The 27528-nt window shown below is 39.0% G+C and overlaps 1 protein-coding gene across 3 annotated transcripts in view; it reads right to left on the reverse strand.

Annotated features, from left to right (window-relative positions):
• MDGA1 (MAM domain containing glycosylphosphatidylinositol anchor 1) overlaps positions 1-27528 on the reverse strand; it is a 335448-nt gene that overhangs the window by 13451 nt on the left and 294469 nt on the right. For 2 of the 3 annotated variants that reach the window (XM_039347052.1, XM_039347051.1), the window contains exon 15: positions 8087-8211. The exons of the other annotated variant lie outside the window; for it this stretch is intronic. In XM_039347052.1, the coding sequence (XP_039202986.1) occupies positions 8087-8211 (125 nt within the window). The remainder of the gene's footprint in view (positions 1-8086; positions 8212-27528) is intronic. 3 annotated transcript variants of the gene reach the window in all.

Raw genomic sequence — 27528 nt, forward strand, 5'->3', positions numbered from 1 at the left:
ACTTTGGAATCACAGGGGGCTCCTTCATTCTCTGAGCTTGACAGTTACAGCTTCATTAGCCCGTGCCACCCGTGCTGTTCCCATGGTTACAACACTTTACAGGCAGCAAGGGCAGAGGCCCATTCACCTCCCATTCCCTCAGGAGTAGAGCCAACCTCTGCATTCATGTCCCATTATGCAAGCGAAGACTACAAGCCTGCCATTACCTGTCTTCCGATGATATAAATCCTCCTCACACTGTTCGCATACTCAGTGGATATTCAGTGTTGCTGCCTTCCTATTTGCTGAATACTGTGATAGGAGATTTACAGAATAAAGACCAGATGGAGATTTGTGTACACAGGCTGTGAAATTTCATTTGCCCCCAACCAACCTCTCTTTTATTTTACCTAAGGCAAGTGTGGTGGGGGTGGGCATTTGCAAATGTTAATCGGTAATTCCATTCTATTCCTTGCCCATTCTGCAAGGCTGAGTTTCTAAAAATCTATGCAACCTTGGTGCTTACAACTATTTCAGTACGTATCTTTTGAACATGTTAGAAAACAAGTGTGATGCATTCACTTTATCCTCAAATGCATAGTTTAAATACTTTCTGATTTTTTTTTCCTGAGCCACAAAACTCCCATGTAATGTTAAGGGAAGTGAAAAATCCATCTGACTGCTAAGTTCTAGAAGAAGCAGATCAGTTCAGGTAGAAAAGAGATTGCTCCAGCATTTCTAGTGGCAATGATATCACATGTGTATATTTATGTGTGGAGAGCAAAGGGCAGATTTTTCATGCTCAGCTGCTCTGTTTTCCATAGAAAAAGGACTTTATCTGCGTATGCATACTCTAAATGCATATTTGTTTCCAATTTTCTGTCCTGTTTTGTTTTTCTGTAAGGCAGCATTTCTGTTGTAAGAATATTCCATTCCCTGAGATCAATATATTGTTCTTGGGAAAATGCAATATTTTCCCCTAGCTAACACACTGATTGCTATTAGATTGGCTACATGGAACCTGGCTGGCAACATACTGGCCACATATTGTATGTGATTATAATATAATACTATTTCCTCTCTGTTTTACTCTTTTATGAATTTTCCAGTTCATTGTCTGGAATTTCTCTGAGGCAGTGTGTTATCTCTATATATTAATTCTGCAAAGGAATATTCATGTATGAAAAAATCCGTACATAGCTTTCAGTTATTACCAGTTATTTTTACAGTGCAATCCTACGTGTAGCTATTTAGAGGAAAGTCTTACTGAATTAAATGGTACTTAAGGCCAGGTAAGCGTGTATATGGCCTTAACCATAATTCTTCCCAGCAAAACGGCTTCTCCTTGTATATATTAGTTATATAGAGCCTGGTGTTACATTTTAGTCACTAAGTACTTGGAAAAGTTCCAGTTTTTCTTCAGTTCTCATAGTCTGATGAAGAAGAAACGAACTGGATAGAAGGGAGGAAAATGTTGATTATATAAGCCTCATGACACCTCCTTTAATGGAAATGAATCTATCTCTCTCTCTCTCTCTCTCTCTCTCTCTCTCTCTCTCTCTCTCTCACACACACACACACACACACACACACACACACACACAGAGAGAGAGAGTAGTATTGCTTTTTATGCTCCTCTGCGGTCCAACCTATTCAGAGACACTTCTGCAAAAGGAATGACCATCCCCAGGCTGTGAGTCAACAAGCTGGAATAAGCTCATACCAACTGAATGGTAACAAATTAGTTGTCCATCCCAGTTGTCATTAAGCACACAGCAATAGTTGAACTACAAGCAATAAGCAACAGGCTTACAAGTAACTAGATCATTGTTTTATGGCACCCCAAAGTATACTGCACACTTTAGTGCTAAGAAAAAAAATGCCAACCCAAATGCTCACAACCTCGCCCAGTACAAGCAGCTTAAGGAATCATTCACCAAAGACAATAAGATGCCAGGAATAAAATTTGCAATAAAACTCTCAGGGAATAAATACCTGTGGATTTTAACACACACACACACACACACACACACACACACACACACGCACAAGCTCAGAATAATAAATGGATATGTATGACTCTCTTCATTCCCCAATATAGTTCTATTTATTTTGCAGATGCATATCAGTTTTATACTTGTCCAATATTTACAGACCTGAAAAAGATCCCTGAGAACTGGTTTGCTAAGATTTTGGGGTTTTTTTGTTGAAAAGCAGCACTGTTGATATAACAAAAAATGGTAGAATTTGCTTTATATTCTGGGAGTTTAGAGTCTGAATTTCAAGGTACCAATATTAAATCAAACAGTTCACACAAAATCTGAACATAAACAGAGTTCATTTACCCAATAATGCTAAGTAAATATGTTTTTGTGCAACTTTATATGAACAAAAATTCTATTTCTTTGCCAATTTGCAACCATAACTCTGCTTTTAAAAGACCATATCTGGGTTTTCATCTATATAATGAAAGAACAATCATAAACATGTCTAGTTCTTAATAGTAAACATAAACTTTTATGCAATTTATACATGCCTCATATGCTTCCAAAATAAAATAAACATTTGAAATTCCTAGAGGTGGAATAGCACTTATAAATCATCTTTGTAGAATCACAGTGTGCAACTGTTTCACTGCTCACAAACAGCACAGAAAATCAATGCATAGTGGTTAAATTTTGCATAGATTCAACACACCATCACAGAATCTTTCATGAAATTATACAAGATTTCCACAATAACCTTTAATACACACCTACGTACAGGAGGTAAGATTTATCTAGCTGTACAGCTTTACCTCTTACCCAGTCCCCCCCCCCCCCATGTACAGGTTTTTTTCCCCCTTCTCAGATCAACAGAGAGTTGATCTATTGATTGTCACAGGAGTTGACTAACTGGCTTGTCACTCAAGCATGATGTTGTAGGCTGAGAGTGAGTGCTGGTTCCAAAGTCACCCAGCCAGCTTTCACGTCTACAGTGGGACTAGAACTCAAGAGTCTCCTGGTTTCTAGCTGGACCACTAGACCAATCTGGCTCTCAAAGTTTTACTCCAAAATAGTTATGGGTCAAGATGCTATTGAACATGCAAAAGCAAGCATGGAGCCCATACAAATAAATGGCACATAGGACATCACATTTTTCAAGACTGTTTATACAGTAGCATTGACAGAAACACAGTATGGATCTGAACATTTCTATTTAACAGATAACACTGCGTACATTAGAAGAGATTTGCTACCCTGGATGATTCCACAGCTGACACATGACATTGCAATGAATCAGAAGTAATAGTTCTGAGTTTCCTTCACATTTTTCATTTCTGAAAATGTCTAGTAATATGGTTATAAAACATGGCATCACTGTGTTGCAAGTTTCCTCATGTAACCAGCTGCTGTTTATTAGAGCAGAGACACTTGCAGCTGAGTGGTGGTCATCTTAACAATAAGCACCGCATCATCCTTGCATACATTCCCACCAGCTGAGCCTCAAGTCAAGAACATTCTTATAGAAATACTCTGGTACCAGGATCACTTGTATGTTTTTCATTACCATAAGAGGTCATGGTAGGAAGCTGCTTTATCCTTATGAAATCTAGCTCTGCACAGCCAATGGCTCACTAGAGTTCCAGATATGAACTCTATTTCTATATCTATGTATCTAGTTAAGAATTGCACTCATGACTTCTTCATGCATAACAACTGTACCACTTCGATACAGCCTTTCCCATATCTTTTTTCTCACATGAAAGCAGAAATACTGTAGTGCTCTCCTATTGAGCAGGTGGGAGATTATAATGTGAACTTTCTGACTGGGCCATGATTTGCACCAGGAACTCCTAGCCACATAGCCCATACTACCACAAGGAAGTAGCAGCTACACCCAGTTTCCCATATTAGAACTCATGCAACGATGACAAAGTCCAAGTAGCTGTTCAAGCCACATGTTGTTGTTGTTGTTAATTGCGAAGTCGTGTCCGACCCATCGCGACCCCATGGACAACATTCCTTCAGGTCTTCCTGTCCTCTACCATCTTCTGGAGTCCATTTAAATTCACACCTACTGCTTCAGTGACTCCATCCAGCCATCTCATTCTCTGTCGTCCCCTTCTTCTATTGCCCTCAATCTTTCCCAGCATTAGGCTCTTCTCCAGTGAATCCTTCCTTCTCATTAGGTGGCCAAAGTACTTGAGTTTCAACTTCAGGATCTGGCCTTCTAAAGAGCAGTCGGGGTTGATCTCTTCTAGGACTGACCGGTTTGAATGCCTTGCAGTCCAAGGGACTCGCAGGAGTCTTCTCCAGCACCATAGTTCAAAGGCCTCAATTCTTTTGTGCTCAGCCTTTATGGATTACTGCCCCCTTTATGGATTACTGCCTTGTCGTGGCGAAGGGGCTTGCGTAACTCAATGAAGCTATAAGCTATGCCGTGCAGGGCCACCCAAGATGGACAGGTTATAGCAGAGAGTTCTGACAAAATGTGATCCACTGGAGAAGGAAATGGCAAACCACTCCAGTATCTTTGCCATGAAAACCCCATGGACAGTACTAAAAGCCACATGTTAATGCTGATGTATTAAGTCTTGTTCAGCATTAATATGTGGCTTGAACAGCTACTTGGACTTTGTCATCGTTGCGTGAGTTCTAATATGGGAAACTGGGTGTAGCCTTAATGCTGATGTATTAAGTCTTGTCCCCTTTATGGATTACTGCCTTGTCATGGCGAAGGGGCTTGTGTAACTCAATGAAGCTATAAGCTATGCCGTGTAGGGCCACCCAAGACGGACAGGTCATAGTAGAGAGTTCTGACAAAATGTGATCCACTGGAGAAGGAAATGGCAAACCACTCCAGTATCTTTGCCATGAAAACCCCATGGACAGTACTAAAAGGCAAAAAGATATGACGCTGGAAGATGAGCCCCTCAGGTCGGAAGGTGTCCAATATGCTACTGGGGAAGAGCAGAGGGCTAGTACTAGTAGCGCCAGAAAGAATGAAGCGACTGGGCCAAAGCCGAAAGGACGCTCAGCTGTGGATATATCTGGTGGTGAAAGGAAAGTCCGATGCTGTAAAGATTTTTTCTCCATAGGAACCTGGAATGTAAGATCCATGAATCAAGGCAAGCTAGACGTAGTCAAAAAAGAGATGACAAGACTGAACATCGACATCTTAGGAATCAGCGAACTAAAATGGACAGGAATGGGTGAATTTAACTCAGATGACCATCAGGTATACTACTGTGGGCAAGAATCCCTCAGAAGAAATGGAGTAGCCTTCATAGTCAATAAAAGAATAGGAAAAGCAATACTGGGATACAATCCCCAAAATGACAGAATGATCTCAATTCGAATCCAAGGCAAACCATTCAATATCACAATAATCCAAATCTATGCCCCAACCACTGGTGCTGAAGAGGATGAAATTGACCGGTTCTATGAAGCCCTACAGCACCTTATAGAATTAACACCAAAAAATGATGTCCTTATCATCATAGGGGATTGGAATGCTAAGGTAGGAAGCCAAAAGATAACCGAATAACAGGCAAGTTTGGCCTTGGAGTACAAAATGAAGCAGGGCACAGGCTAATAGAATTTTGTCAAGAGAATACGATGGTCATAACAAACACTCTTTTCCAACAACCCAAGAGACGGCTCTACACATGGACATCACCAGACGGTCAACATAGAAATCAGATTGACTATGTGCTCTGCAGCCAAAGATGGAGAAGCTCTATACAGTCAGTAAAAACAAGACCAGGAGCTGACTGTGGCTCAGATCATGAGCTTCTCGTTGCAAAATTTAGGCTTAAATTGAAAAAAGTAGGGAAAAGCACTAGGCCACTCAGGTATGAACTAAATCATATTCCTGATGAATATACAGTAGAGGTGACAAATAGATTTAAGGAATTAGATCTGATAGACAGAGTGCCTGAAGAACTATGGATGGAAGTTCGCAACATTGTACAAGAGGTAGCAACTAAAACCATCCAAAGAAAAAGAAATGCAAGAAAGCAAAATGGCTGTCTGAGGAAGCTTTGCAAATAGCTGAGGAAAGAAGGGAAGCAAAAGGCAAAGGAGAAAGAGAAAGATACACCCAATTGAATGCAGAATTCCAGAGAATAGCTAGAAGAGATAAGAATGCCTTCTTAAATGAACAGTGCAAAGAAATAGAAGAAAACAACAGAATAGGGAGGACCAGAGATCTCTTCAAGAAAATTGGAGATATGAAGGGAACGTTTCATGCAAAGATGGGCATGATAAAGGACCAAAATGGCAGGGACCTAACAGAGGCAGAAGAGATTAAGAAGAGATGGCAAAACTACACAGAAGAACTATACAAGAATGAGCTTAACCCCAGATAACCACAATGAGATGGTCACTGACCTCGAACCAGACATCCTAGAATGTGAAGTGAAATGGGCCTTAGAAAATCTGAGCAACAACAAAGCTAGTGGAGGTGACAGTATTCCAGCTGAGCTATTCAAAATCTTAAAAGACGATGCAGTAAAAGTGCTACACTCAATTTGCCAGCAAATTTGGAAAACTCAACAGTGGCCACAGGATTGGAAAAGGTCAGTTTACATTCCAATTCCAAAGAAAGGCAATGTCAAAGAATGTTCAAACTATCGCACCATTGCACTCATTTCACATGCTAGTAAAGTTATGCTTAAAATCCTACAAGCTAGACTCCAGCAGTATGTAGATCGAGAACTACCAGAAGTACAGGCAGGATTTCGAAGAGGCAGAGGAACTAGAGATCAAATTGCCAACATACGCTGGATCATGGAGAAAGCTAGGGAGTTCCAGAAAAACATCTACTTCTGCTTCATTGACTATGCAAAAGCCTTTGATTGTGTGGATCACAACAAATTGTGGCAAGTTCTTAAAGAGATGGGAGTACCAGACCATCTCATTTGTCTCTTGAGAAACCTATATGCGGGTCAAGAAGCAACAGTGAGAACTGGACACGGAACCACTGATTGGTTCAAAATTGGAAAAGGAGTCCGGCAAGGCTGTATACTGTCGCCCTGCCTATTTAACTTATATGCAGAGAACATCATGAGAAAGGCAGGGCTAGATGAATCAAAAGTTGGAATTAAGATTGCCGGGAGAAATATCAACAACCTAAGATATGCAGATGATACCACTCTAATGGCAGAAAGTGAAGAGGAACTAAAGAGCCTCTTGATGCGGGTGAAGAAGGAGAGTGCAAAAGTTGGCTTGAAACTCAACATTAAGAAAACCAAAATCATGGCATCCGGCCCTCTCAATTCCTGGCAAATAGATGGGGAAGAAATGGAGGTAGTGACAGATTTTATTTTTCTGGGCTCCAAGATCACCTCAGATGGGGACTGCAGCCAAGAAATTAAAAGACGCTTGCTCCTGGGGAGGAAAGCTATGGCAAATCTAGACAGCATACTAAAAAGCAGAGACATCACCCTGCCAACAAAAGTGCGTATAGTCCAGGCCATGGTTTTCCCAGTTGCAATGTATGGCTGTGAAAGTTGGACCATAAGAAAGGCTGAGCGCCAAAGAATGAGGCCTTTGAACTATGGTGCTGGAGAAGACTCCTGCGAGTCCCTTGGACTGCAAGGCGTTCAAACCGGTCAGTCCTAGAAGAGATCAACCCCGACTGCTCTTTAGAAGGCCAGATCCTGAAGTTGAAACTCAAATACTTTGGCCACCTAATGAGAAGGAAGGACTCACTGGAGAAGGGCCTAATGCTGGGAAAGATTGAGGGCAATAGAAGAAGGGGACGACAGAGAATGAGATGGCTGGATGGAGTCACTGAAGCAGTAGGTGTGAACTTAAATGGACTCCAGAAGATGGTAGAGGACAGGAAGACCTGGAGGAACATTGTCCATGGGGTCGCGATGGGTCAGACACGACTTCGCAATTAACAACAACAACAACATTAAGTCTTGTTATGAAGCATGGAGTTTGGGGGGGGGGGAGAGGCATGCCTCCTAAGCTTCTTTATGATCGGAGGCCAGAAAGAGGTATTCGGTTTTTGTTGAAGTTGTGTTGTTGCACATTTCACCATTCAACATCTTTGCCTTAAGGTTTGGTATAAATAAATCAAAGACATAATAGCAGGTATTATAGGATCTGCTTACCTGGAAAGGTCCTGCAGGATTGATGGGTACATGTACTTGCTGCCACATATTTCCTTTGTCGCCTTTGAGTGACAAGGCTTGAGTGGGTTGCTTATTCTTCACATGAACCAGGAGATTTAAGGATCCTGTAAGGGAATGGCATGAAAGACTGCAGTCATACTGCTTCTTTGCAGCAATCCTTTTGTCACAGGGATCAATTGACATTTGCATCTATATTAGATCTTGCACATTGGTTCTTTCACTGAATGCACAAGATGTGAGTATGGGCTATTAACAATCTATATATCTTTCATTATTGCAATCTTGGAGTAGAGATATAATTTAAATGTCTTGTGCATTATTTCCCTGAAGAATTCTAGTTAATTCCTGGTTAATCTTATCCCAACAAGGATGCTCTTTAGACATTCAGTAAGTAATATCCCAGTTAATCTATGTCTCCATTCTTTCCTCCTCATTTTTCTTATGCTGATAAGGAAGATCTAAAGAAATGAACATGTTGCTGTCCTTTATTACTATCAGGACCCCTGATCTGGTATGGTTCGAGTGTCTTAGACTACAATATCTACATCCAGACAACCTTGGTTATAATTATTCTTGAGACTTTTGCCACCATGGGAAACAAATTGTGACATAGATTGAAGAAATGCAGCATTGAAGATTGACACTGAACTATTTGCAAACCAAACTGCAAACTAAACTCAACTGCAGCCATGTAACAACAACAACAACAATAATAGTAATAATAATAAAGTTGGAAGGGATCTTGAAGGTCATCTAGTCCAACCCCTTGCTCAGGCCAGAAACCCTATACCATTTCAGACAAATGGCTGTCCAGTCTCTTCTTAAAAACCTCCAGTGTTGGAGCATTCACATCTTCTGGAGGCAGGTTGTTCCATTGATTAATTGTTCTATGTCAGAAAATTTCTCCTTAGTTCTAGGTTGCTTCTCTCTTTGGTTAGTTTCCATCCATTGCTTCTTGTCCTGCCTTCAGGTGCTTTGGAGAATAGTTTGACTCCCTCTTCTTTGTGGCAGCCCCTGAGGTATTGAAACACTGCTATCATGTCACCCCTCATCCTTCTCTTCATTAGACTAGACATTCCCAATTCCACCAACTGTTCCTTATATGTTTTAGCCTCCAGTCCCCTGATCATCTTTGTTGCTCTTCTTTATACTCTGTCTTAATATCTTTTTTTACATTGTGGTGACCAAAACTGGATGCAGTATTCCAAATGTGGTCTTACCAAGATGTTGTAAAGTAGTATTAACACTTCACGTGATCTTGATTCTATCCCTCTGTTAATGCAGCCTAGCATTGTGTTGACTTTTTTGGCAGCTGCAGCACACTGCTAGCTCATATTTAAGTGATTGTCCAGTAGGACTCCAAGATCTCTCTCACAGTTGCTACTATTGAGCAAGGTACCACCTATACTATCTCTGTCACTTACTAAACACAAATAGGGTAAATAGAAATCTATTCACTGAGCAGAGGGTTAGATTCAATGGTCTACATTACCATTTCCAACTCAATGAATATGAATTCAAGTTCAGTTAACACTCCCTGTAGAAATTCTCTCCCAGAATCATCTTGCAGCATACACCTCTATAATAGGCATCTAAGGAGCATTAAAGCTAATAAAATATGTGTTTAATAGGCTTCTGGTCTGGCAGACCTTATCAAAGAGCTAGCTCCAATGAGCAAGCTCTTGTCTACACATATTGTTTTCTGAAATGAATGTTTATTTAATTGATTTCCAAACGATCACCATGGGAAATGTGCTAGGATGGGCCAAAGCTATACAAATTTTGCATAGAAGACAACTTCCAATTGTAAGGTTGTGAATATACTGCTTGAGAGATTCACAGCCTGGCTTTTGAAGGAAACAGATACTATTAAGTTACTGAGCTCATAATTATATATATACATATACATATACAGCTGGCAAAGAGGGAGGAGAGCCTGTGGCTTGGTGGTTAAATCACTGCCTAGTATGTAAACTGCCCAGGTTTGAATCCCATAAAGGGTGTGGCTAATTGAAGAGACCAGAATGAGCTCGAAATGGCCATCTTAGTCTCCCAATTTAATTCTTTAATTCTTTGTCAGAAAAAGAAATTTGGATTTGTAATGTTTCACAGTTGCGACTTGAGCCTGCTTAATGCCCCTAGTTGGGAGCTGCAAGGCAAAAGAGATTGTAAAAAGTAAAACTGCAGTATAGCAGTTAAAAAATATCAAGGTGTAATCAATTAGACATCTGTCTGAAAAACTTCCTGTATATATATATATATATATATATATATATATATATATATATATATATATATATATATGTAGGTCTTTGGTTGTTCGGGTTTTCTCCCGCGTAAAATTGGAAGTGTCTTGGCGACGTTTCGACGAAGTCCCATTCGTCATCTTCAGGCTGGTGCTTTCAGCTTCGTGCTTTGAGCAGCAATGTGTGGTCTTAGCTGTTTATTCCTTTTAACTGCCAGTGGGGTATGAACTGATTGGGTGGGAGCTTGGCTGTGTTCTGATTGGGTGGAGGTGTGTTCTGAATGGTTAGGGGCTTGGCTGTGCTCTGATTGGCTGGGGGAGTGTTCTGTTTGGTTGTGCTCAGGTTAGTCTGAGTTGCAGAGGGGTTTAAGATTTTGGGCTGCCTTGCTATTTTCTGGCTTCGCGTTCGTGGTCGTGTCTCCTCTTCATGGAGGGTGTCAGTTTGCTTCATGTATGGATTGGAGGGGTTTAAAGTGGCTAATGATGCAGCTGTGGTCTGGCTTCTGGTTTGTGGTCGTGCCTCGTCATCGGTGTGGCTTTGGGTTTGTTTTTTGCGTGGATGTGTGGTGGTGACATCCTGTGTGGTTTTTGTGAGTGTGGGTCTGGTATCATTTTTTGTGTTAGGGAGTCGTTTGTCAATAAGGGCGGGTTTCCAAATGGCTGGTAGGCGGGAGGTATCATCTCGCTTGTTCATGCTGTGTGGGCGTTTTTCTATCTCGATGGCTTCTCTGATTATTCTGTTATTAAAATGTTCACTTTTGGCAATGGTTCTGGTATTTTTAAAGTCAATTTCATGTCCTGTGGCTTTAAGGTGTTGGACCAGGGAAGATGTTGGTTCCTCTTTTTTGACTGAGTTCTTATGTTCTTCAATGCGTGCACTTATTCTTCTGTTGGTTTGTCCAATGTATGTGGTGGGACAAGTGGTGCATGGGATTTCGTATACTCCTTGATTTTCTAATTCAATTTTATCTTTGGGATTTCTAAGGATGGTGGATATTTTTCTGTTTGTGCAGAATGCTGTTTTGATGTTGTGTTTATGGAGGATCTTACTGATTCTGTCTGTGGTGCCTTTTATGTATGGGAGGAGGCTTTGCCGTTTTCTTGTTCTTTGTCTTGGATTTTAGTGGGGGTTTCTTTTTGGATTAGGTTTGTAATCTTATTTCTATGGAATCCATTGGATGTTAGTACATTGGTGAGAGTGTGTAGTTCGGGTTTTAGGTGTTGTTCGTCAGCTAAGCGTTTTGTTCTGGAGATGAGTGTCTTGGCTACAGAGTTGATCTGTGCTGGGTGGTGGTGTGAGAGAGCGTGCAGATAGCGGTTTGTGTGTGTTTTCTTCTGGTAGATGGTGTGTCCTAGGGAGCCATTGGATTTCTTGTAGACTGAGACATCCAGGAAGGGAAGTTGGTTGTTAGTTTCTGTTTCCATGGTGAACTGTATTTTGGGGTGTAGGCTGTTGAGGTGTGTGAGGAAGTTGTCCAGTTTTTCTTTCCCATGTGGCCAGATTATGAAGGTGTCGTCTACGTATCTGAGCCAGAGTTTGGGTTTGTGATCCGATTTTTCTAGAGCTTGGGTTTCAAAGTGTTCCATGTAGAGGTTGGCAATGACAGGTGAGAGGGGTGATCCCATGGGTGCTCCTTCTGTTTGTTTGTATTTTTGTCCATTATAGATGAAGTATGTGTTGGATAGGCAGTGGTTGGTCAGATCTAAGATGTGTTTGGGGGGGTTATATACATTGAGGAAGAGAACATCAATAGGAATGGTTGATGAAAGGCAGGAGCAATATGTTAATCAACAGGTGGGAGGGTTGAAGGAAGGGGGGGAAGGATGACAGGAATGGACAACAAAGGGTGTATGAATCGGCAGGTTAGGGAGTTGGAGGAGGAGATGAGATAAGAACTGGCAATGGAATGCAAAAACGGCAGGCGGACCAGCAGCCCAACAGGACTCGTGTATTGCCGAATCGGAGGAGGCATATTGCATTGGGCAGAGAGGAGGGATTGAGGAGTGTGTTAATGATAACTGCGCAGGGAGGAGGAGACAGCACAAGGATGACGGAGCAGAAAAATACAATGTTAGAGTGCAAAAAAGAGAGGGCGGAACAGTTAAGGCAGTCACAGGCAATCAGGAAGGGTGGCCCTGTCACGAGGGCAATGAGTAGGCAATTGGATCAGCAAGGGGATAAAAAGAACTTCCCACCCCCTAAGCCCCACTCTGAGGACGCTGGCAGAGGACCAGCAAAAGCTGTTTTAATCTTGTATATAACTGTTTTTATTGTTTTAAATGTTGTTTTAACAATAAATAACTGGAGTATACTCTTCCCGGAGATCGAAGATTGCATCATTGAACAAATATGCCCGGGATTCATATTTTTATAACCATTAAGGATATATATATATATATATATATATATATATATATATATATATATATATATATATATATATATGAAATCAGGAAGAACTAGTCTAATGGGAAGACAACTAGAATGGCATTCGCAACAGAACTTTTTAGAAAATGGCTGTGCAATTGCTGTTTGCTAATGGTAAGTGCTATATAGTAGCATAATGGTTGGCCTGTGGTTGGACACATCCAGTTTGAAACTTCAAACTCCACTTAGGCCATGAGATTATTAGATGTTGTAGTGGAGCCCCTCTCACAGAATTACTTATGAAGGTAAAGTAGAGGAAGACATGCCACTTTGAGCAGCACTTTTAATTACAAGACAATGCTTCCCCTAGAAATCAGTTTGTCCTTTCTCCCTTAAATCTCTAAATTCCATATACTTTTTGATCTATTGTAAATTACTAGTCATTCAAGACATGCTAAAAACACATAAAATCCAGATATTTCATTGGTCTCTTTAGGATGACTGCCATCAAAACTTGTCTCTGTAATATCCAAAATTAATGATTAAAGAAAGAAGTCTAAACAAAATTAAAAAACTCTGCTTAAACCCATACTATTCTTAGACTATGTGTCTTAGGTTGTTTAAAAAATGTTTTTTACATAGGAAGAATGTTATGGGTGTTTGTTGGTGTGTGAATGGATGCTGATAAGTATAATTTAACTTCATTGTGGTAATAGAAGCATATATCTGCAGAATGAACTATTAGTGTTAAACCAAAGAACATAGTCAATTTTGGCCATCTGAGGAGTGTAACTTGAAGGAAGGAGAAACAGGTTAGCCTGGCTCTGTGACACTGGACACATGGCCAATTATGATTTCACTTGCTTTGCATTATGGATAGGCTGATTTTTCCTTAAATGGAAAATCTGAGTAATATGCTTTAAACCAGAAGTTTTAAGTTTGGTGATTTACATCCCTAATTTAAACCATTCCACTCTAGAATCAACTACTGTCCCTAACAGCTAAGAAGTAAAAGATTCACTTCACATTATTCACCAGACTACTGTTCTGAAGAGGCAGGCAGCAATATTACACAGCAAGCAGGTTCTGTTTTACCACAAAAATGTGACTACACACTGCATTTTCATGGCTACACATTCTAATAGAACCCAAATAAAATAAATTGGAATTGCCATATTTAACTCTGTAAATCAAAAAACATATTAATCAGCTCCAAAAGGGTATTGTAGGAGGGGTGGGCTAACACCCAAATATTTGAGTTCTGGTGTGCTGTGAATATTTTCTTCTGCCGATATCTGAGTTTATACATATTCCATATTGGGACCAGGCTAGCAACAGAGCTAGCCTGGCCTGTTCCAACATTGCCTTAATTAAATGTGCATGCATGCATTATACACATATAATAAGCACAACAGTTATCTCATGAACCATAGGAATGGGCATTTTCAGGCTCCATTTGAAATAAACTGCTTTTCTGAACCATGGAGCCTTTTCTACCTGAACTACTAGATTTCAGTTTCCTGTTCTTAGGGAGGGGAACAAACACACAAAAACTATCTGTTAAATTCCCTACTTTTCCCTGCTACCTCCCCCCCCATATTTCTCCTGACACAATTTCATTCATGTACAACATGGGCCCTACTTTATGCGTTGCCTTGGGCACTGTGGCTCTCACATCTCTCCAAACCATTAAGCCTGATTCACAGCCAATGAAAGTTTGCTCATCCTTTATGTTCAGTAATGCACTATCTGGATGAAATCTGTTCTCCCACCACTAGAAGAAGTTGGTCTTTGGCAAAATGGGTAAAAGGTTATTCTCTTCATTTTCAGTCTTCTTTAACATCTGATACCTATATGAAAATGGACATCAGATAGAGATCTAGCTAAACTGGTAAGGCAACCAGAGCTGTTAACAAACTGGAGGAGGTTTAGAAGTGTGCAATGCTGATGAAGATCCATATGGCTATTATCCTGTAGCTGTTCCACAAATCAGTGAAAACCTGGCTTTGTTCCCAGGCTGGGCATAGGGTGGTTGTTGAGGCAATGTTAGGTTTTTTTTTTTTTAAATGTATTAGCTAATTTGTTCTGGACATGCATGGTTTTTTTTTTCCTTTTCTCTTTCTTTACTTTTTAGATATAAGCCACCTAGAATCATTGGTCAAATAAATCCAAACGAAAAAAAAACAAACCAACAAATAAACAAAGTCATAATTTGGCTTTTATAATGAGACTGCTGGTGTAGCTCTGATGAGTTTTAACAAGAACAATTTTATGTTAGCAATGCTTCTTGCAGGACCATTTCCATCAGTTTGAATGGGAAGCACTAGGTCAGTTCAATAAAATAATCCTATCCACATCTCAAGCTTTAAGAAATAATCCTGAAAACTATTTTGGAACAAATCTTTGGAACACAGGAATTGAATTTTAATGGACATCTCTCTCTCTCTCCCTCTCCCTCCCTCCCTCCCTCCCTCCCTCCCTCCCTCCCTCCCTCCCTCCCTCTCTGTCTTTCCCTCTCTCCCTCCCTCCCTCCTTCAAGCTGGATAAATGCCAGACATTGCACTCTTTAAATGACGGAGACTTACATTTTCTTCATTATCCACCCAAGAATCCCTAGCATTTCTGGCTCACATCATGGATAATAATCAATTTAGCAAAGAAATGCCAGGAAATCAGGGATCATTCGATGTTCTGATCTTATCTAATCATCCTAATTACAACCTTCTAGGCAAAAAATATGGCAGCACAGCCAGTAATGGAGCAAATTATCCAGAAAATGAATTCTAATGCCTGTATGAAGAAGGCAAAGAACAAAAGGAAGTGAAGCAGCATCTGGAAAACAAAAAATATGCATGCTTTAAAATTCTCACCACCAAGCAAACTGAAACAATGCAAATCCTTTGCAGAAAGTTTCATGTCTACAACAATCAAGGAAGGAACAGGAATCAAGAAAATGCCATTTTCTCGACTGGAGGCTCGGGAAGCCTTTTGAAGGAATTATGGTTTATTGGTTAATCACATTCCTCTTTTTCATTTAAAGTGGAAGAATATAAATGGGACAACAGGACAAATAAACTGGGGACATACAACTCGGCTGTCTGTTGCTTAGGATGAGGAAATTATGTTTTCTGAATGTTGTACAATCACATTAATCTGAATAGCAAGAGGAGATGGTATGCCTAAAGTTGAACAATATATTTTAAATACTGTAGTCTAACGTTTAAAAGGCTGGACACTAAGTCCCTAATGATGAGATCATACAGGGCTATTGGGCTGTGATGATAAGATATTATGATTATTAGTGAACCACTCATCAAAAGGTGAGAATATTTGAAACTCAGAACCTGCATTTTAGAGAGAGCTTGAAATGTTCAAATATTAAAAGGGGAGAAGTCAAAGCCCTAAGTAAGATTGTAAGAGTTATGCCAGGCAGAGAGATCTGCCTGCATCCCCAACTGGTTCTTATTCAGTTTGATGAAAGAAAATGTTCTTTGAAGATGACAATTTTGGAGAAATTTACATCTTTAGCTCTGATATAGCTGAGGGTGTGTGTGGATGTTCTGCTTTGTGGAAAGCAGTCTTCAGCTTCCCTGGCAATGTAAATCCCTCTGGGTTTTTTTCAGTAGTGATGCTACTGATTGGGGAATCTCCCCTGGACACATTAAGTTAAAATGTCCCGATTCACCTAAGTTTTCTTCCTTTGGATAATTTTCTTTTTGTTGAGGGGACATTGGTGGTGGTGGTGGTGAGGGACTCTATCACAAGCATATCTCTTTTTCCCAAAAGAACCAATGTACCATAGCTCAGCAGGTACATTATACACATGCAAAAACAGAGTTGGAAACAGCCATGCAAGTTTGGAAAAAGAAGTGTATAATGATATATGGAAAATAATAATACAATTCTTCTTAATTCTAGGTTGCTTCTCTCTTTGATTAGTTTCTATCCATTGCTTCTTGTCATGCCTTCAGGTCCTTAGGAGAATAGCTTGACTCCCTCCTCTTATGGCAACCCCTGAGATATTGGACCATTGATATCACGTCACCCCTAGTCCTTCTCTTCATTAAACTAGATATATCCAATTCCAGAAACCGTTCTTCATATGTTTTAGCCTCCAGTCTCCTAATCATCTTTGTTGCTCTTCTCTATACTCTGTCTCAATATCTTTTTTTACATTGTGGTGACCAAAACTGGATGCAGTATTCCAAGTGTGGCCTTACCAAGGCATTATAAAGTGGTATTAACACTTCACGTGATCTTGATTCTATCCGTCTGTTAATGCAGCCTAGCACTGTGTTGGCTTTTTTGGTAGCTGCAGCATACTGCTGGCTCATATTTAAGTGATTGTTCACTAGGACTCTGAGATCCCTCTCACAGTTACTAGTATTGAGCAGGGTACTACCTATACTGTACCTGTGCATTTGGTTTTTCTTGTCTAAATGAAGAATCTTATTTTTTTCACCATTGAATTTTATTTTGTTACGTAGGCCCAATGTTCAAGTCTGTCAAGATCCTTCTGTATCTTAAGCCTATCTTCTGGAGTGTTAGCTATTCCTACCAGCTTGGTGTCATCTGCAAATTTGATGAGTTCCCCCATCTATAGAATCTCATATCTATACCTGCTTCTCTGAAATACTGTTTTTGAAGGATTTGCACTTCCATTTTTTTTGTTTTTTGTGATGACTTTCAATAAAGATCTCAAGAAGTGAACAATGTCTTTATTAGCTCATAGTCATCTCATCATCTTTTCATTTTCTTCTCTTATTTTTCTTCTCCTGTTTGGCCATTTCTTCCCAGACTAAAATGCATTTGGCTTTTCCTTGAAACATCTGCACTGAAAAGTACTGGCTAGGGATCAATGCCAACGACTTGCAAAGGATCAAAGTTCCCCATGGCAAGGAGACAGAAGAAATCCCTGGACTCCAATTGTTTTCTTGGCGTTTTTCACATATGGGGATGAACGTGGTATTTATCTTTTTATATAAATATTTAATATGCTTATTGATGTTATTATTATAACTATATTAACCAGAAGACAAATAAAGGCCGATAATAAATGGTGAGGAATTGATCAATGTGCGGGAGAGCTGTGCCTGCTGCTGCTCCTGCTGCTGCCTCTTTATAAGACCCGAGCTGGCATTTTAGAAGAGCGTCTGGTATACAAAAGAGCACCAGCTGTGATACCAGATACAGTAGCCCAGGGGGATGCATTTAAATGCTACAGATTTCTGGATGAAAAGGTCTGATTTCAGTTTCCACTCAACAAAAAATTTACTTAGTTAGATGGGAAGATGTACCTAAAACCTGTTGCGGATAGCCCAGTGATGTTAAAGGAAGCATGACAAATAGAAACATTAGTAAGTCTCTATTTTTCACAATCATGAATTGTGGCACATTGTTCTATTCTGCAGGCATGGAGAGAGAGAGAAAGAAAGTAGATGGCTAAATATAGAAGTTATGAGAACTTATATAAGAATGCCAGCTCCAGAAGTCATCCCAAAGTTGATCTCAAATCAACAATTGGATTGTTTAGTAATATATTTAGGAGAGTTAGAGGTAGATGTGTAGTTGTAGTTTAGATGAGAGATGAGGTAGATGGTTCATGGTTCATGGTCAAAAACCCTGGACAGTAGAGCACAAAATAGACTGAAACTAACATTTACCAACAACCATCTCAGTCTCTGATGATGTCTTATAGGAATAGCTCTTAGACTTATATACTGCTTCATAGTGCTTTATAGCCCTCTCTAAGCAGTTTACAGTCAGCCTAGTGCCCCCAACAATCTGGGTCCTCATTTTACTGACCTCGAAAGGATGGAGAAGGCTGGGTCAACTTTGATAAAGCTCAACTAGTATTCATTGCAATGTTAATGTCTGTCTGTCTGTCTGTCTGTCTGTCTCTCTCTCTCTCTCTCTCTCTCTCTCTCTCTGATGAATTTTGGAGTTTGTCACTTACTGACTATACAGTTGGGAAGAGGAAACTAGGATACAGGATGACAGAAGACTGAAGGAGAACACTATATTTTTATTTCCACAGACTCAGCATCAAGGTAGTGAGGTTTGCAGGCAAATGTCGGACAAGTCAAGGTGGCACTCATGGCTGTTTTTAAAGTCCCACCCTTTACTATGTATGCATGACATGATGCAAGTATATCAAGAACAGAGGCCTTCAATATGCAGACGTGACCACCGTCTTGATCTTTTTGACCCTACCCCCCATACATTCCTGTATCATGGAATGAGGAAATTTGGCTCCAAAATATATAGTCTAAGAATTATCATTTAGTTCAAATAGTTCCTGAGAAAAAGAAAACCAAGTTACCAACAATAAACTTACATGACAGGAAAAAGGGGCTTTTCTGTTTATTGCATAGAGAACCAAATACATGACTCTACTTTCCTGCCTGGAATAAGTTCTCCTGTGTTTTACTTCCTTTCCCTTAAATTGCTCAAGATGTACTTGGGTTGAAATCTCTGAAGCTTTTCTGCTGCACCTAGGTCTAACCTTGTATCTTCATTAGGCACTATGTTAATATCGCCATCATCATCTGCTTTTGGCAAGAGAAGCAACTGATTATAGTAAAGAGGTGGTCAAGTGGAAAGAAGCACAGTGAAAAATTAAAGATCACTTGATCCCAGTCACATTTTTATGCTTAACAGCAAAGAGGTTATTGAAAAAATACACTATAGGTTTACTTATTCACACTTCACTTTCATCTTCTTTTTAGTGAAAATATGACATTAATATTAAGATGATATAGAAGACCCAGAGAATCCCAAAGTAGATGGAAATCCATGCCTTGGAAACTCTGACTCAACTATAAACTTTTACTTTTTTTAAAAAAAGAAACTTTTCATCAGTTACTTACTTATGTACAGATAATAAACTTAAAGAGAAGTACACACTGTCTTTCAATATACAAATATATTAGCTATCTATCTATCTATCTATCTATCTATCTATCTATCTATCTATCTATCTATCTATCTATCTATCTATCTATCATCTATTTCTGTCTGTCTGTCTGTCTGTCTGTCTAATCTATTTGCTACTCATCTCACAGTTCAAGGCTTAATTTTAACCATTAAGGTCTATATTTGATATATAGACCTTATATTAAATTAAAGTGACTTGTGACCACAGCATCTCTTAATTTAATCTCTTCTGGCTTTTACCAGCTGTCTAGCATGATTTTCTCTAATCTGATATGCATCAAATATGTTGAAACTACACCTCCCAGAATTCCTGGCCAGAAAGAATTGGTCATATGGAAGAAAAAATATTTTGACTTGACATCTGGAGAACTTCACAACTCCAACCTTGAACAATCTTCCTTAATTTGGTTTGTAATGACATTTTTGGCAGAATTTTCTACATTTGTAACATTTGCTTTTTTTTTTTTAATTTCCTGCTTTTAAGCATTACCTGACCCGGGAATGTGACATCAAATTACTTTATGGATCATGATGTCACAATTGAAAGCAACTTTTACTAAATTTATTGCTATTATTATGCATGGTTGTTTAGAAATGATAGCTCTAAAGGGATTAGAAAATGGCCTTATATCCAATAAAACCAGCACTTCCATTTATCTTATTAAAGTCTGCGCTGGTAGATAGCATCTCTCCAAAGTTTCAATTAGCAAGTCCTTGAAAATTATGGCAACCAAACATAGGGCTTTCTACTACACGTAAAACAGAGTACTACCAAACAGTAATTTGTGATCTAACATTTAATAAAGGAGATACTTAGTTACATAATCATAACCATACAGTTAAACTCAAAAAGAATTTACATTCATTTCAACTACATCTGCCAAACGTTGGGTTAGAAATGTCCCCTTGTTTCCAATCCCCTGAAATAAACAGACTGTAAAAAACAACTCCATTCCTTGTGATGATGGCGCCACCCATCACTGGATTGTCTCTTGCAACCCTTCAGAAAATTGGGAGACTGAGTTGCAGTTCTGATTTGCTGATTTGTCAACAGTTGCTCAGCCTTATAAAGGATATCGCTATTTCCCCAGAATATTCATTTAACTTATTTCCTTGTTTGAACCATAGACTTGCATTGAGATGAGTCCCTAAAAGAGTCAACTGCTATAAGCCAACATAGCAAGTACTTGTTAATTGGTTAAAAACTCAGTTTATTAATTATATAGTCAAGAATGTTTTTTAAAGGTCTTGAGGAGAAGACTGTCATTTAAACAGGAAGCACTTCCAAAAATAGGGCTTTGGACATCACAACTGTTTTAGAATATTTTATAAGGAGAAGTTATGATGAATGGGAAGAAATTCCATTTCAGAGAATTCAAGCACTTAAGATGGATAAATGAGCTGACCTCTTGGTCCAGGTAATAGGCAGGGACAATTGAAGTCTGGGGAAATCAAACAGAGAAACCAAGCAGGTGAGTTTCCACCTGACTAGAATTGGTAAGTGTGAATATTCATTTTGATTTTCTTTCTCTAAAGAAAAATGGGAATATCTCTCATCCATGGCTCTTGGAAAGCCAGATAAGAAAAGCAGCCTCATGGAGATCTGAGTTGGAGATCAAGGGCATTTTACTTTATTTTTTCCCAGGTTTTAGCACACTATAATGCACTGTATGGGAAAGCATAGGAACAGTACAAGGGAGATAGCAGCAGTGATTGTACCACCAAAGAGTTGCTCCTTGGTGTTCCAGAAAGGAGTAGATCCTACTGGAAGTCCAAGCCTGAAACAGCACAGAGAAGGGCAGGAAGTGATCTTGAATGGGCAGAGGCATGGAAGTGGTTTGTATGTAATCAAGAAAGGCAACACTAGTTGTGGGTAGAATAACATAGCACTTTTTTCTTTTAAAAAAAATGGAACCGTCAGTGGCCCTTTATATATTTCCAGGGTAAACCTCTTAAAATAAATTCCAAGTGGGAAGGTGATAGGTATTCCATTTACAAAGCAGAACTTTTAATTGCATTTATTAGCGATTTTAATTTGCTTTTATTTTTGATGTTGTGTGTTCTGTTGTGATTTTTATTCTGGGAATTACCTTGGGATTTTAAAAATGGATTAAAATGCAAATTAGGCTAATTTGCATAAGACGTGAATTAGGCTGTTGCTGCTTGGATGTTTAGATTATTGCGATCCTAGGTATAACTTTAAAAGATCCCTGAATTTGTTTTTTTCTTTTCTTTTCTTTTCTCTCCCCTCTCCTTGATCTTTGTGTGTTTTGTCATCTAAAATGTAAACTTGAAAGCTGGGAAGTGTCACAGTACCTGTTTGTACTATATTACTCCTATGTTGGGCCTGAAGTGGGGCTATAATACTTTGCAGTGACCTAAATAATAATAATTTCAGCAGACTCACAAGCTGGAGATGGAGAAATGTTTTCCTGACAACTACAGAAATGTGACTTTTTGGCAAACTGCTGGACTCAGGAGTACCAAAACCTTGAGAGGTCAAATACCAGCTGCTTAATTTCTGCTTTCCCATTTATTGTCCCTGTTTCCCTGACTGTATTTCCAGGAAAGATGGCTCTAATGCAACATGTGATAAAATACTGGTCTCACAAAAATCCCCCTTCAGGAAAGTCCCAGGAGTGAGGTACATCCCTCAGTAAGAATCTATTACCTTTCATAATTTTGCAAACAAATATGAGGTCCTTTTTCTCACTTAAATCAATGATAATGAAAAACAATAAGGAACAAAGGCTATGCAGTTCTGGTGGCAAGTTGCAGGTCTGCAGAGAAGTGAGGGGGGGGGAGGAGGGCGAGAGATGGGAAAAGCCAATTCTCTTGATAGCAGAGGAAGAAAAATATCATGCAGTTCCAAGCTGAGATTTTTAATAATGCAATTTGTCTCTACGCCACGATAAGATGTATTTACTCTTCTCTTGGCTCTAATGATTCTTCATAAAGCAACATGTGTCTAATAGGCACTACTGCAGAATCTCAGCCGCTTCATGATTCCATCCACTCAGCGCATTGTTTTAATCATGCTAGTTGGTATTCTGCCTAAATTGTCCAGCTACTAGCCCAGTCAGTTGGCTCCTTCACAACATATAAAACAGTTTCTATTACACAGAAGCATTTTATCCGGGTCACTTTTGCTATATAGTCTCATTCGGTGGCCTAATGAACACAAATAAGTCATCCTGATGGCTAAATGCAGCGGTAAAGCAACACTATGAGAACACGGTATAAAATAGTGCATCCCTCTAAAATAAAACTCTGGTCTCTTGAGGGTGACATTTGCTTAAAACAGGACTTCAAAGCTCTTTTTTTTTGTTTTTAATGCAAGAAAAGTGCTACAATGTCCTAGCTAGCTTTTTCCAGCATATGCTTCTCCAGGGAATACTACTTCTTATTACTCTTGAGTTGCTAGAAATTACTGGCAGTAACTTTCCTTTTATTTATAAAAAAGCAGCTCTATCACCTTTTGTGTATTTTTTTTTTTAAAGGAAAAGACCTGGAGGCTTGCTTTTCGCATTTCATGAGGTGGGCCAGTCTCAGGAGATTTTTTTCTAGAAATAACATTTTTAATCTAGGGTCTCATTAGTGACTCAAGGGATTATAGAAAAGAAAAGCCCTAGCAACAACTGTTGAATAAAAGAAAGATGATCAAACTCTCACACTATATAAAGAGGTGGAGACTCGTGGCCCACATCTAACATCTGGGGACCCTTTTGGCATTGTCTGGAGCCCAAATTATACTATCAAAACTCAGTGGCAAAGGACAGACAGTGTTAGTGAGGAACCCAGCTGCAAATTCAACCTTCTCCCTTTCTGGAGAAGGGAGTCATGTTGGGCCCTGGTCCATAACAAAGCTCAGATTAAAAAAAGTGGTTCTCCCTACAAAAAGGCTACCCGCCCCTCCTCTAAGTCTTTTCAACTTGTCTTTTGAAACCAATTAATTTGGTTTCAACAATACTTTCTTGCAAAGTGCATAACTGAGTTAATGCTACGGAATCTTGTTCTTTGAAGACATACATGGGAATCCCAAAGGGTGCTTTTTTCATGAGGCAACAGGACTTTCTTTTTTCTCTGTAAAGACGTTTCGCTTCTCATCCAAGAGAAGCTTCTTCACCTTCTAAAGAAGCTACTTGAATGAGAAGTGAAATGTCTTCAAAGAAAAACAAGAAAGTCCAGTTGTCTTATGAAAAAGCACCTTTGGGACAACCATGACCTGGATGGTTGAGAATCTCCACAGACACATGTGAGGATGTGTCTACAGAATACCTGGAGTGGAATGTCTATGGATATTCTCCACAATCCAGGTCATGGTTGTCGCAAAGGTGCTTTTTCAAGAGGCAGCTGGACTTTGTTTTTCTTTGAAGACGTTTTGCTTCTCATCCAAGAGCTGAACAAGCTTCTTGGATGAGAAGCAAAACGTCTTCAAGGAAAAATAAAGGAAGTCTAGCTGCCTCTTGAACAAGCACCTTTGCGACATTTGGAGTGGAACATATTTTGTGTGACTATTCCAGATTCAACACGTTACTGGCTGGTTGTAATTAAGACAAAGAGTTCTACCACTGGCTAATATCTCCCTGGGAAAATTCTGTCTTTCTCCTTGTGAGATTTTTTTTTTTTTGCCTATCCATATTTGAATAATTATGGCAATCTCTCTTCAGAAAATCTTGCTTCAAATGTCTACAGTGTAAAAAGAGTGGTTTTAGGAAGATTGATTCACATTACCTCCAAACAGGTAATGCAGAAAGTGGTCGCTGCTTGTTTATTGTGATTAAAATGTTTTTCAGTGGAAATGTGATTCCCCCCCCCCCCGCCACTCATCTTACTGTGCAAAGCAAATTGATCTGGATGTGAAGTGAAGCGATTATATGATTGCTTGGTTTAACAGCCAACTCTGGATTCACTGTGTATTTTGGATTGATTTGAAATCATATAAATCAATGTTTGACAGTCTAAAATCTTAATAAGACATTTATAAAAGGAGTAATAGGGCACTTCTGGCATTTTGCCTCTAGATGTTTACTGGCAGCAGGAGTAGCACTATATTTAATCTGATTCATTAATTTTGATTGTGTAAAAAGTGAATTTTAGGATGTGGTGTGACCTTTGACACTCTTTTTCTCTTTGGTTCCCCATATACAGTATATTACTGACATGATGACTATTGGGTTGGAGTTGACCTATAAGTAATAGAATAATTTTCAAATTAAGTGTGTGTGTTCAGAAGAACACATTTGATATAGAATGTCTAATTATTATTTCATGTATATTCCATATGACCATTCAAGTACTTCTTAGTGACAACACTCTGATATAATGTTTGCCAAACCCTCATACAGTCTTCTTTCAGAAAACAATAGAACAACTGAAGGCATGCCTTTTTATCCAACTATAACAACAGCTTCTGGATTAGATTATTTTAAATTGCTTAAGGTTTTGCTTTATTATTTTTATTGTTTTTTAAGGTCATATCTAGTTTAATTGTTGTATATTTTTGTTTTTAAATATGATTGGTTATATTGTGGTAGGTTTATTTAGATTGTTTTTTATTGCTCTTTTTCTACATTATTCTGGGCTGCTGCAAGGAATGCGAGTAGCATAGATACGAATACATACGAATACATTCATATAAAGAGATGCTCAAGATGATTATTCTTATAGCTCCATCCAACCATTTTAACATATGAGAATCATTCACTATATGGATCAACCACACTTTGGGAACCATCTTCTTGCTTTTCTGCATTATTTCAGAGATTGAATGCGATTGAAGACCATCTGTCTTAGGACAAGGATTTTCAGAAAGTAGCTCTAGAGACCTAGAAAATCACTGGGCAAACAACAGCAAAGAATATTAATTATTCCCATCTAGACATAGGAAACCATAATTCTTTGCTGCCATGCAGAGTTGTCCAGATTTTTTACAGCCTCATTATGGTAAGCTAGGAAGAAATATCCCCTTCCCTAAAGAATTAATCAGCTCTAATATTTGGTCTCAAGATACACTTGGATTTCTGGTAAACTATAATATAGATTTTTATAAACCTGAAAGGTCTCCATTCCTGTCCTAGAATCTCAGTATGAGAAGCAACACCTAATTTACAGAATTCCAGGACTGCTCCATGAGATTTCTGGATGAGTACAATGAAAATGCTTACAAGTTTTTTTTTAAAAAAGGCTTTGGTACTGTGGAAAGTCAGTCTCCCCCTGAGGAAAAAATATTTTTGGGAATATTAAAAGGAAGAATATTATATTTCTCCAAAAGATATTAAAGGCAGAAACCAACCCGCCTCCCCGGTCTCTCTGCCCCAAACAGAAACCAGGTCTGCAGAAATGCAGATGTGATAATTTTGTCAGAAAGAATGGAGCCAGGAAGCTGGGATTAGAAAGACAAAGATCCCTAGAATCAACAATCCCTCACACCCAAAAAATCCAACACTCATCAGCCACAGCCCTAGGGAAGCAGGATATGACCTTTGGGACATAATAGGATTAACCCACCACCATCAGAATACCAGAAAGGCACACTCAGACTCAGGTCAAAGTTCATGCCACAAGAACAACTCTAAACCAAAGCCCAAGAAGGTATAAAAACCCACCACTCCCTACTATATGTGATCAGCTTTCTCAGAGCCATCTTTCTGTCTGGGTCTCTTCTTCAATAAACTACAATCTTCTTTCTAAAGCAGTCTCCATTTTGATTATTCCCAGCTTGGACTGGACCCTGATGAAGATTTTTCTTTTAACAGTACCCAGGAAATATTAATGGGCCTCTACAAAACTCTTCATTGTCTACATGAGATAGAAAGCATTTTCCGATAGGTGTAAAGAAATTGCAACATCAACCCTATGTGTGAGGGAGAAAGAGACATTGTTGTGTGAGCTGAATTTTTTGAGGGAAAGGAGGAAAGCAGAAAAACCCTGAATCTGTAACTTAGTCTGAAAAAAAATCCCTTAGTATGGTAAGTAGACGGTGAGAATGGCTACCTTCTTCATATTTCTCAGCTGGACCTGCTTTTATTGAGAATCCAGCAGAGAGGAAAACTAACAGTGGTTTGGATTAAGTCAATTTGCAAACTGCTGCAAGCCACTGAGCTTTTCCTTCCCTGCAATGAGAGGTTGGAAAATAATGTATCACAGCTTTACTTACCTTTGTAGAAACAGTACTTATACTTTCAAGGCCAGATAGTACAACACAAATTACTTGCCAGCAACCAAAGATATGCTGCCCTGATTGAAGAAAAGCCTTAGGATTCCTCTGTGGTATATCACATAGACTGATGTCATGTCAGACATTCTATCCCATTTTCGAGCCCACTGTGTAAGCTGACCAAACAATCAAAATCTTTCCTTGCTACCTACATTCAACAGCTTATAGCTCTGAACACAATGTTAGTCTTCCCTGCTATTGTCTCATCATTACCATAATCTAATGTAGGCATGCATTTCTCATGGAACAGTGTATTTGGCCTTTAAATACCATGCTGGAGGTTGCATTCCAAAAAGGAATAGGCATCCTAATTTTATTTAGTTCAAATTTGATTAAAATTAAATGTAGTTAATACAATTACTCACCATTCATACATCTCATAAAATCTATCATCTTAGAATTATAATTTGGTTAACAACTTTCGACATTTTTGACAGTCATGATTAAGACCTTGGGGACTATTTGTAATCCTGAGATCATAGATTGTGTGCTTCTACTGTGACTAAACCATATTGCAATGACCAAAAGCAAAGATATGTAGAAAAATACAACACAGTATTTAAAAAGCAAACTAAGGGTCCAAGTAAAATCCAAATAACAGTAATTTATTTCTGCAGTAGTTACACATAAGACTTCAGCAATCTTAGCTATCT

The sequence above is a fragment of the Crotalus tigris genome, unplaced genomic scaffold, assembly GCF_016545835.1.
Source record: "Crotalus tigris isolate CLP2741 ecotype Arizona unplaced genomic scaffold, ASM1654583v1 scf7180000018048.2368360, whole genome shotgun sequence".
NCBI classification, from domain to species: Eukaryota; Metazoa; Chordata; class Lepidosauria; order Squamata; family Viperidae; genus Crotalus; species Crotalus tigris.